The 12750-nt window shown below is 35.7% G+C and overlaps 1 protein-coding gene across 1 annotated transcript; it reads left to right on the forward strand.

Moving 5' to 3' along the window:
* Positions 1-7818: 7818 nt before the first annotated feature.
* On the forward strand, positions 7819-8676 carry LOC133732370 (auxin-responsive protein SAUR72-like). The gene has a single exon (XM_062159906.1). It carries the CDS (start codon positions 7923-7925, stop codon positions 8373-8375), a length of 453 nt encoding a protein of 150 aa, XP_062015890.1. The 5' UTR covers positions 7819-7922; the 3' UTR covers positions 8376-8676.
* The last annotated feature ends 4074 nt before the right edge of the window (positions 8677-12750 follow it).

Below are 12750 nucleotides of genomic sequence, written 5' to 3' on the forward strand. Positions count from 1 at the left end.
GGGTTAGTTAATAAATTAAAGGATTATATACTTTATCAAATAGGGGGAGGATTTAGTGCACCGACGTGTACATGCACCGATATAAATGGATGGTTAGATTATATTAAATACACTCTTAGGTTATTAATAAAAATATTAATTATAAATATAAATGGTTGAGATCATCTTATAAATGTTGGGTCATTTGCACCGTCGGTGCATAGAATAATTTTCATACCAAACAAGGCGCCGGGATTTGATTATTGGGTATGTTGAACTAAGGGGAGGATTCAGTGCACTGACGTGCACTTGTACCGACATAAATGGATTGGTAGATTAATTTCCGCATATACTACAATTTTATTAGAAAGCAAATTGTACCGACATAAATAACCATTCATTCTCCGCATATGCTCCAATTTTATTAGAAAGCAAATTTGTATATTTAATTAGAGTCGAACTTTCATTTGTACAAATCTCGTCTGTTAACTCTAATGCAATACTTTTTGTTTTTTTGTCAAAATAAGTTAGGTAATTATTTCAAGGTGGCGTACTAAACTTAATTAAGGAGTCTTGAGTTTCTCCCTCGTTTAAAATCCATCAAGTACCACGGCATCCATTATTTATTTTAGAGGCAAGGAGTCCGTAATGTTCAAAGTTCTTTATTGACCTTGTATTCTCAGCATAGTCTAAATATTCATGTGCTGAACTACACCTTATGAATATGCGGATATTTGGTAGAGGAAAAAAGGGTTTATGTTGAACGAACTTGGGTATATTACAACTACAACTCTATATAAATGATCCTTTATATCTGAAATACACTATTGCTAGCTAGCTAGCATATTAGTTGAACTTAGAAATGTGTACATGTTGCATGGATCAGAATCTCTAGCCGCCCTATGTACAATTCATATATGGTCCATACATAGACGTTGCACTTCTTGAAACCATGTGTTAAATTGGTACGAATAATAAGTAGGACATAGCTAGCTAGGTTGACCACAAAAAGGTACAAGCTTTATATGAATTAACACAAGCAAAATGTGCCATATCAGTGTGAACATTTTGATTAGCTTTTTTATCGATAGCTTTAGCTAAAAAGATAGTCCTTGATTAATTCTTATGTTGATAATGTTGTCACAGAGATTATGGCTACTGTTATTCCAATTCAATCTGTTCATACGTAGTGGGTTAGTCTATGTGATAGTTAGTGACAGTAAATTAATTAGTGTTTATCATAATTAAACGTTTATATAGACTTGATCATTATGTCTACGGTTAATATATAATTACAATTTAATTTTTGATACCAGTCTTTTGTTTTGTTTTGATATAAAAGTTTAAAGAATACAAAATAAGAATCAAACTCTAAAAATCATCAATTACGTGCATGCTTTACATTTGGGAATAAAACACACTTGATCGAAGTGCTCCTATAAAATGTTAATGTACGTGGCAGTGGCAATCCCACTAGCTAGGTTGTAAGTTTTAGAAGCTTTGGCTAAATTCACAAACTTCGAATGAAACATATTTCCCTAATTTTTGGGTTTTCTTGTCTATTGGTGTACATCCAACATTCTAACCTAACAAAGTGTCACGTATTACATAGAAATTGGCAAGGGATTACTCATCCACTTGGAGCTGGGAACTAGGCACACCTTAATTCTAGTGCAACTTTGTGCATGCACATGAACGTAACGTTATACGGTAAAGTTTCTATTACTTCAAAAATATTTGGTTTCTCTAATGTTGTGAAAGCAACATGTTTCCACTATAAAATCTCAATTCCAAAGCATTGTTATATCTATATCAAATATGGGATTGAAACTCAGCAGAAATTATATTAGTAACAATTTTGATTTCACTAGATCTTTTGATCAAACAGTTTCATATGAATATTAAAGTATCGGTTTTATCAAAATATTTAAATATTAGCTACTAGCTGTCAGTAATTGTACAAAGCAGTACCATGTTATCAAATAGGTTACGGAACATAATTATGTTATTAAATAGCAAGTAACACTCAATTTAAAGTATTTACCGTACATTCGAAGTGCCAAATTCCAATCAATACATAAAGTTACTTAGTTATATAATGATTCTATCTAACTAGCAATATGACAGTGCACCATGTCACGATGCACCAGAAAAAAGAAAAGCATATATTACCATCAAAAACTTCTGGGCAACATACCCAACATTCCATGATGTGGACAAAGCTTTTGAAACGAAAATGTGAGCTTTCTTTGTGGAGGATTCGTACCCATTTTTTATGCAACCAACTTGCGTTTTGATTCCTCCCCGAAAAAATCGTACCCCCTTTTTAAAAGTTAAAAAAGACGAACACCAAAATCGTCACTTTTTTTTTATCTCGTGTCTCAAAAGAGTAGAGCTGAGGCCCCCCACACGCCGTGCAGGGCTGTGTGGGGGATGTTAATTGATTGAGACACATGCAGTAGGCGCGTGGGGAAAAGTGGGAGGTGAGGGAGAGTGGAGTAAGGTGGAAAGTGCCACGTCAGGAAAAGAAGCAGAGGACAAAAACCTTAATAAAAGTTAAAAGGAGTCACGGCAGTGTACTGTAACGGACTACGGAAAAAAAGGTCATCCGTCCGGAAACCGTTAATTGCGCTGCACCTTTGTCCGTTTTCTTTTATCCTTTTCTTTTCTAAAGCCAATTTTACTTTCACTGTGTTACTAGTACTGTCTTTGACCTCAGATCTCAATTTTTTCTGTTTTTCTTCTAAAACATGTGAAATGACACAAAGCAAAGGTTTAAATTTCAAGTCTAACTCACATGCATTGTCGCATTGTCACATTGTCGCGTAATTAAAATATAACTGAAACATGAATAAATGAATAATGCTAATTTGAATACCACCCATATTATATTTTATGTGACATAACCACGTAAATTAATGAAATATCTCATATATATTGAGTTTTGTGCTATAGTAGCGATCATATAAAATATAATGCAGGTGATACCTAGAAAGAAGGTTCACCTAACATTACTCCTGAAACATATGGCCAAAAAGCAATCCCTATTACATTCTAAGTAGCAACTAGTATGTATCATCATCATCCTTTCAACTTTTGTTTTTTGCCTTATCATGGAATGTATATTTTATTATCAAAATATCATAGAAGGTATATCTTTGCAAGTTAACTCGACGAAATCAAATTAAGTTTCTTTATCTAGTTAATGATAGATAAAAACATTATTTTGATAATAATTAGATAATTATTATTATTTTTTTAACAACCTAGAGAATTGGATTTAGACTACGAGGTCAGAAAGACCTCCGAAATTGCAACCGTTCTCGTCCGGCGGCTCCCGGACATCGGGGCAAGCTTCCTGCCACACTGCCATCATGGGTTTGCTGCCGGACGGGAGATTTACTACCCTTGGGATTGTCGGCGGGATTTTGCTCGGGTTTCGTCAGAAAGTTCAGCTGGGATGGTGCGAAGGGCGATCGTGCTTCATCGGTCTGGTCGTCGGCTCATGTTGCTGGTTTCTTGGATCGTTGGTGGCCATGGATCTCGATCGAGGGCGTGGGCGGTTGAAGGGCTTGGACAGAGATGGGTCTTCTGTGCTGATGCAAGGTGCATACGCGTTGGCTCAGCACGACTTTGGATCGTCGGGACAAGAGGGCGTGGCAAGGGGGAGCGTGGCGACGCAGGTCATGCGACGTGGGTCGGGTGGAACTAGGCCGGACTGGTGCTGTACGACGGCGTGGTGGAAGGGACAAGGTGGACTGGCCCGAACCAATGATGGGCTTGGTGCAATCCTTGATGGACTCCCCTATTGGGGCGGAACTGTTTGGGCTAGGGTTCTGCCTTAGGCCAGTGCTATTTTGGGCTAGGGCTTAGGCTCTTGGCCCAAACCTATGTTTTTAGCTTTTTGTCTAATTACAATAAGTTCCCTTGTATTAGGAACCTAACGAGTGTTTTGTTTAGGTTTGTCTATTTGCTATGTTTTTTCCATAGCTTATAGGCTCGCTGTTATGCGAGCGATTAGTTCAAATATAGTTGGTCTATCCTATGTACCACTGTGGCTCCTCCACGAATCCTTGCTCTGACCATTGTTATGTGTCAGCAGGTGGGTATGTAATGACCTTCTTGACATGCGACATTATTATCAATGGAATCCCATTATTTCAAAAATTAGATAATTATTATTTATTTGATAACAGTGAAATGACTATACAGTTTTTTATTATTGCAATTGAAAACGAATCGGTTCGATCATTGAACTACAAGTTAATTGAAAATAAAATGAGAAAATTAATATTATTAGTATTCAAACAACTTTTTGGGTTTACTATTATTCTTTCACTTACCTTAGTTCGTGGGCAAATAGATAGAAGACTCTGTCTTAAGGTGGCTCTTGTAGAAACTTCCAATGACAGATCAACTTACATGTATATATATATATAGTTTAATCAATTTGAATGCATTACAACAAGTTTATTTGACCAAATTAAAATTTTGGAACATTGCTATACATGTTGAATATATTTCTATTATCGATTACAAAGTTCATACTTGTGAAGTCGCTACCATTTTTATGTTATTTTGATTGAAAAGTCACTACTAGATGTTGCTTCATGACATGGGCTGGTTCTATCTTCACTTGAATTCTTATATTGGAAATGTTGTTCTCCACTTACTCATCGATAATTTAAGATAATAACCCTCCCAATGAAGTGGAAGAAGTCATAGTTAAATTCATACTCATTGGAAGAAGTCATAGTTAAATTCATACTGATCAGATTGTAGCATAAGAAATTCTACTGGTTTTTTTTTTTCCTTTTTTCTTTTCGAAAGGGGTTTCGAACCCAACGTAGCTAGGAGGCTCACCTCCATACCCGGTTCCATTTTTTTATTAATAGTAGAATTTTGCATCGGAGGGGACATAAAACCTGAACCCCTAGCTACATGAAAACAGTGACAATAATCCTGATAGAGAATATCCTGAATAGCAGCAGGAGTCTCATCTAACCAAACATCATCAATAGCAAAAACACTAGCAAGGTGTGCAAGCATATCTGCAACACCATTTGCTTCACGGTAGGTATGTTGAATTCTAACTGATTGAAAAGCATACGAATATATACTCTTTACAATCATCTAAAATTCTACTTACCTCCGAAATATTTTTCTTCTCACTATTAAGTGCAGTAATCAGAAGGGTTGAATCGCTCTCAACATCTCCGGTCTTTTTTTTGTAACTAGTGTAGTGTTAGAGATATTTACCTTAGTATCTGAAATCTTATAGTCTTATTAGCTTGGAGTGAAAAATAAAACACATCATTGATCATGCAGAGATACATCGTGTTAACAACAACGATAACAAACTGTACCAACTATTTGTTAGTTTATAGGTAATTCTTGCACACTATGAAATAATTAAGGTCTCGAAATCGAAACTCCGACAACTTAAATATAAAGAGAGGAAAAAACACTAAACTTTTACCCTCCTCCTCCTCGAAGCGCTTAGAACTTCTTTGCACCAAAAACAATAAAACCCTAATTTTAGTCTACAACAAGAAGTTATATTAACTCTATTGTCAGGTTTTTGAATGATCAGTTTTTAGTGTTTTAGTGTTCATTTGATGTGCCCATCAATTAACAAAGTTTATAATGTTAAAACAAACTAAGGAATGCTCGGAATAAAAACATATCCTAATCCTTAAAGCATTAATACTAGTCACCAAAAAATACTTTTCTTTTTACTATGTGACCAAAAAATACTTTTCTTTTTACTATGTGAAACATTTGATTCGAATTTATACCTTATTCACTATTATGGAGAAAAATATTTACCTTTCAAAGTTATAAAGCTGATGGGAGTAAAAAAATCCTGATTAGCTTAGGAAGAAACAAAGAAGATCTTGACACAATTAAACAATATTTGAATTTCCTTAATGAGAGGATTGCTTCTCATAAATGGGAGTAAATGGTGCTAACGTTATCTTCCCATTAAAAATTTCAGCCATTTTCTCTCCTACTTTTGTTTCCCTTCTCATCTTCTCTCACAAATGTCGAACATGCCATAAAATCATCTCTCGTGATGTTTGAAATTTTGTTGTAATGTTGTGGCTTCAATTAAATAAACTAAAACGCATCGAGCTTTCGCTTTATTATTGCCGGAATCCAGGCAAGGTTTGAAAGGCTTGTTTCATAGCATGAATCTGAAGCAGGGAGCAGGCACACAGTTTCTACAAGTTACAACACTATTTTTCTACACAATTCCAAAACAGAAGGGAAACTGTCGTTACTCTTTGGCCTGCTCCATCGAAATTTAAAATTAGATACGTTCATGACTTTCTCGTTTCAACTATATTATTTTAAAAGAATTGCCATAATTCATGGCTTGGTAATAATTAATCAAGAACAAGAAGTCAAGAACGAAGTAAATTAAAATTTAACCAAACTTGCTTGGCACTAGGAATGTGGGAAATGGGTAGCATAGGTATTTACAACTCATCAATTTACTTCTATCCTCTCTCTTTCTCTTCCTCTTTATAAGGATTTGCAAGATTAATCATATTTAGCATACAAGTATGGTGTTAGGTTTAGTTTGAAGTGAAAACCTAAATGCGAAGTATGGCTTTTAAAAAATTTGTCTTCCAGAAATTACGATGATTCTTTCATCCTTTTATGTGTTATGTGAAAAGCGAATTTATGTGCTAACGATTTAGAGTTTTCATTATACGATAATGTCGTTATGTGTTTACTTTTGTAGTTGACCTGATTTTGAATAATTCACTTGTCATAATAATCATTTGGTCCGAGAAACAACCGTAAACTCCATATCTATTGTTATCTAACGCTTGGATTTGTGTTCCACTCACAAAAATCATGGATCGTCAACAAATTAAATATTGCCATGAAATCGATCTCATGTGCCGATATTTTACATAAATAATGTGAGATCGACAAATTATAGTGGGTTCCACATTCATTATTTAGTAAACGATCGGAATTAATTTGTACTGACTGTTAGAACCGTTATTTAGCTAACAGATCAAACTTTGTCATATCGTCGATTTGTGGCCACCTCTCACATGAATATTGAGAGATAGATAAGCAATAGTTGGCCCACATTTCGTATGTCGAAAGTGGCGCCTTGCACTAGATTTACGGAAACTCTTTTTGACCAACAAAAAGAATGTTGCTACATAAGCAACCGCATTGACAGTAATTTAAATTTTTTTCCTTTTCAGTACTAATTATTGAAAAATAACATATCGCTATAAAAATCATTATTTATCAATTGAAATCGCATTATAAAAAAACCTATAACATGATTTTAACCAAGGTGTTAAATTTCCACAATTCCCGACCCTTGACCACGCCCAAAACCTATATTTCCAAGCGGAGTAATTGCTCACAAAAGTAGGTAAAAATGTACGAAATGCAAAATAAAATGGAAAGAAAATCAATGCTACACAAGGTCACAAAAAAAAAAAAAAAAAAAAAAAATCAATACCAGACGTACCGTCTCACCTACCAACTACAGTAGCGTCCTCTTCGGTACGGAAATACACACCACCCGGAAAAGAAATGGAAACACAAATCATAATAATTAAAGTTTTTACCGTCAAAGATTAAAGAAAAGGGAAAACAATGAAAAAAAGATTTACACATTAGTTTAAAGAAAAAAATGAAAAGAAAATAAAGAAGGGTCAGTCTCAGTTATTGTACCTGCCAAGTACGCCCAATTGTACCTCTCAACTCTCTCTCTCATCATCACCTTTCCATGTCCTCTCCTCCTCCGGTCCTCCCCCTCCTTCCTTTTCTTTAATTCCCTCTCCTGCCCTTTATATATTCCCCTCTCCCTCCCACACACCCCTCACACCCACTACTCCATCATCACCTCTCACTTTCTCTCTCTAAAAACCAAAGCGCCTCTCTCTTCTCTCTCTGCAAACACCATGAAGCAATTGATCCGACGTCTCTCCCGCGTCGCCGACTCGTCGCAGTACTGCCTCCTCCGCAGCTCGGATTCCACCGCCGCGTCCGGTGCCTCCTCGAATTCCCGGCCTCGCCGGAGCGAGTCGTTCAGAGTCCTGAAGCTCCGGCGACGCAGGAGCAACCCGGAGACCGGAGTCCCCGAGGGACACGTGCCGGTGTACGTCGGCGACGAGATGGAGCGGTTCGTCGTCTCCGCCGAGCTCCTCAACCACCCGGTGTTCGTCGAGCTTCTGAACAAGTCGGCGCAGGAGTACGGCTACGAGCAGCGTGGCGTGCTCCGGATTCCCTGCCACGTGGTGGTGTTCGAGCGCGTCCTCGAGACGCTCCGGCTCGGACGCGCCGCGCCGTCGAGTGACATCAACGACCTCCTCGGCTCGCTCTCAGAGGATCGTCACTTTATCTACGCCAATTAGCGGCGGGTAGGATTACCACCTCTCTCTCTCTCTCTCTCTTCGCCGGTTTAGATCTCGGTGGGGGAGGGGGTTTTTGGTAATTCTAAGGAGATGTCTTGGCCTTTTCTGTAAATACAGGTCTCCCATAGAGGAGAGGGAGCCGTTTAGGACCAGAGTCTTTTAGCTTTTAATTTTGTTGTAAAGGGGTAAAAAAGGAAAATACAAAGCTAGAGTGGTAGTACCTACTAGTAGTGTTGTTGTTGCTCTCTGTGGAAAGAAACTGAAAGAGTCTATTGGCAAAAATCGGATAATATTTTGTTCTCTTTTTTGTCCCCATTTTGCGTTTGTTAATTTCCGGCTTGTTTCTAGAAAATGCAGGGGTGAAATCGGAAATGTAACCAATTCAGGATTCTGTCGATGCCAATTTCAATTTTCCGTTTTTTTTTTTATTCGGAATTTTCCATTTTCCGTTGGGTTATTGCATTTTCCGGGCGACGAAACCGGGCATGAAATTGGTCAGAATTACGGAAGAGGGACTGTATTTAATTTCGGAGGTTGTAACGTCCGAAACGGATCTGAAATGTGTCTCACACAATACGACCGGTTGGACTGTGTGTCAGTAGTGTAAATTTCGTGTTTCTGCGGTGGCGTTTTTGGTTGCAGAGTTTCTGGTGAGGGTAGTGTGGTCAAATCGCATAGGATGGTGGTGGTTTTAGGTGGCTGATGAGATTGGGATATGCCGTTGTGACGGTGACGGTGGCGGTAACTTGGCCATAACATGACCCCATGAAGGTTAATCAGTGTTTCCTTAATCAAGGGTGAAATTCAGTCCAAGTTGGGAGTTTGAAATTTTTACAATAGAAAAAGTAACTATTGATCTTAGTCACAATTCCGTACAACAAAATTCTTTACAGTACTATCTAGTTATGATTAAATAATGTAATACTCTTTTATTCAAATAAATAATAATTTAACTGAATAACTGTACGAGCCGTTTTGTTAGACTATAATGTTTATTTCCCTCAACTATCATATATTCATTTGCAAAACAAGGTTCTTCTGAATTACTAAGAGTCATTTGCGTCTAAACAATATTCAACCATCAAAAGAGAATTCAAACCTAGTTCCAACGCTAGAAATTTTCATTGCAGGAAAAGAGATATCACATACTTCTTGATAGGCTAGATGAGCTCTCTTGTGAGCAAACTCTTGTGCCTCTATTTTGAGAAAACAAAGCGACTTGATACTTGATAGTTCTCCTGTCACATTTTAGCTTAAACAAAGTCACATGAGGAGGAAGAGACCGGCACATATGACATATGAGGCTCACAAACCATTTAGACCACAAATTTTATAAGCCATATGACAGCATTGTTTTCGTAGGTAGAACACTAATTAATTAGTAATTCAGTGATATCTTTCTGTGTCTTATTTTTTAATAGGATTTGATATATTATTAGATATCAAAGCCATGAAAACAGACCAGACTTTCTATGTCTTATCTTTCTGTGCCTTATATAAAAGGAAAAACTAAATAAGTCTCCATTTTCTTTTCCATAAAATAAAATTGATAAAGTAGCAGGTGACTATGCACTGCACATGTAGTACAAGCATCAAACTTGCCTAGTATATGGGAGAAGATACACATAATTGGGCTGTTAATCCACCTAAACCAAATGAACAATGATTCAAATAAACTGTCAACACACAATCATATTATCAACCTACCAACCTAAAGATAAGCCTAAATTCTTGAATCATGGTGTGCATGCCTCACCCACCTAAAGTAATAACACAATGATTAATCCCATTAAACATAAATAGCCACCTAATATTGCATAGTAGCACTCGATCATGCTGTACGGTCTTACTATCATTTCTGCCTATAAAAGAGTATGATTCAAGCACTTCGTGACTCTGATTTCATAATACTGAAATTATCTATATATGAACTGGTCTTTAGTAGTATCGATTTTTTATTTTATTTTTTTGGGTCATATTCGTAGTATCGATTACACTAGAGAGAAAAGTAGCTATAGTCTTTGTCTCGGGTATTAGTTGAGACGTAGGTTGACCTTTTGTGAGGAAATTTCGAACTGGAAAAGCTTGCCATTCAAGAATACACCAACCAAAACTTGTCAAAGATTTGCTTTGGTACGCTTTCTAAACCCTTGTCGAGGGTTTCTTGGTAGGTGGCTTTCATCATTATTCATTATTCTCCGGAACAATTTCAAATTTTATCTTCAGGAAAACAACTCTTTATTATGTAGGCTTAATTTGTAAGTTTACATCTTTATTGCTATGAAATACAAAAGTGTCTTGGGGGGGGGGGGGCATTGCTAGGCTACAAAGATTGGTGACATTTATCGGAGCTTAAATTCCAACTGCGGTGTTTGATATAGTGAAATGCACCATTTCTCTTTGAGTGTGTTTGGATGTGAGAAAAAATGATGGAATCTAATTGAAATTGAGGATTTCATAATTCCTACAACCTAATTCCCTCGTTTGGCCTTATTAGATTGAAAATTTTAAATTTCTCTATAGAAAAAAACGAAGGAACTCATTATTTAAATTTCCTACTTCAATTTCCACCAAAATAGATGTCATTTACGAATTCATTTGTAGTATTCAATTTTTATTTCCAAAACAAGATTTTTTTCTATTTTATTTTTTTATTTGTTTTAAACTTTCATAATTTATTACACATTTCAAATCCTAAATAGATACAACCAAACAATAGAAATTGCAATTAATGAAATTTTAGATTGATGGAGTTAAAGATTCTATCATTTATAAATTCCTACAGATTTCATAATTTTCTCATCCAAACGCACCGAAACGTATTTAGGGAATTATGTATGAATGGGTTGGGGGATTCTTCTATAGGTGAATCAATGGCTTTTTTTTTTTGGTGTGGTTTGCGAGGACTTTTTGTCCGTTGAGTAATTATAATGTAGTTTAGAACCATAGTTTGATGGTGCATTTAGATGCAATACAAACAAGAATATTATACCTACTAATAGAGCACAAAAGAAAACAATGAATAAGAAAAATGTGGACTTTTCATATTCATTCAGACCACAATTACGTAATATATAGTCACTATCTAATAATTTCTACTTAGCACATAAATTGCGAAGTTAATTTATTACACAATATATTTTATTCAGTAGTCATAATAGGATTAGTTTATTTATACAATGTATTTAGGGAGTGATGTATGAATGGGTTGTGGGATTCCTCTATGGGTGAATCAAGGGCCTATCTTTGTGTTTGCAAAGGAATTTTTGTTCGTGCAGTAATTAGAATGTAGTATCGAACCATAATTACGTGATAGTACGTACATTTAGATGCAACACAAATAAGAATATTATATCTACTAATAAAGTATTAAAAAAAAAAAAAAACTGATGAATCTTTTATATTCATTCAGACCACAATTATGTAACAGTCAGAACCTATCTAATAATTTCTCGTGTGTGATTCTTTCAGCGTATAGTACGTGTGTTGAGCTCTCTTACTTAGCACACAAATTACGAAGTTAATTTGATACACATTTTATTTTATTTAGTAGTCATAATATGATTAGTTGAGTGAGTATGATCAAACTTTGGTCCCAAATTTTTTGAAGGGAAAGAATAACGTACATGTTCAATTTCAACCAGAAGTTCGCATATAGTTACAAAATGATAAAGAGGTTACTTTAAGAGGAGCTAAAAAAAGAAATGCATTAACAAGAAATGCAGGGGGCGCCGGTTACTAAATTAAGAGGAGGCAGATTATGTCCTAAGCACCAAATACAGCAAACGAATAGAATCGAGCCAAAGACTTTGGTCCACTTCTACTCCTTCCATTATGTTCTTCTTTTTGTATATATCTAGTGCTTCTCCTCTCTCTTAAGACATGTCAACAAACATGGATGATCTTGTTCGGTTTTATTAACATGTGTAAAGATAAAGAGAAATACTTTGTTATGTGTTCGGCACATACGTGCACTACTTTGTTAAAAGCTTTACTAGTTTCCTTTCTTGAAATGAATACAACTCAGCTGTGCCCTTGATTGATATGATTTTCCGTGCTTAGTAATTAATGTGGGTGAAAATTGAATTACTGAGAAAATGGAGAAGGCAAGAAAATATTAATTTTTACACATTTGAAGTAATTAATTTGGACTATCGCTCTTCTTAATATATAATAATTTGGTCCGGATTAATGGACACATTATTTGACATAATTTTTTACACTCATTTTGAGCCTTTAGATATAAAAGCATTTAATGGTTCTGATTAATTGTCTTTAATGACATGGCATTAAATTTCTTCTCAACAAAAATTAAAATAATATTAGATTAAATTTTCTTTTATAAGGAAAAAAAATCTGAGATTAGAAAAAGAAA

Source organism: Rosa rugosa, chromosome 2 (assembly GCF_958449725.1).
Source record: "Rosa rugosa chromosome 2, drRosRugo1.1, whole genome shotgun sequence".
Classification (NCBI taxonomy): domain Eukaryota; kingdom Viridiplantae; phylum Streptophyta; class Magnoliopsida; order Rosales; family Rosaceae; genus Rosa; species Rosa rugosa.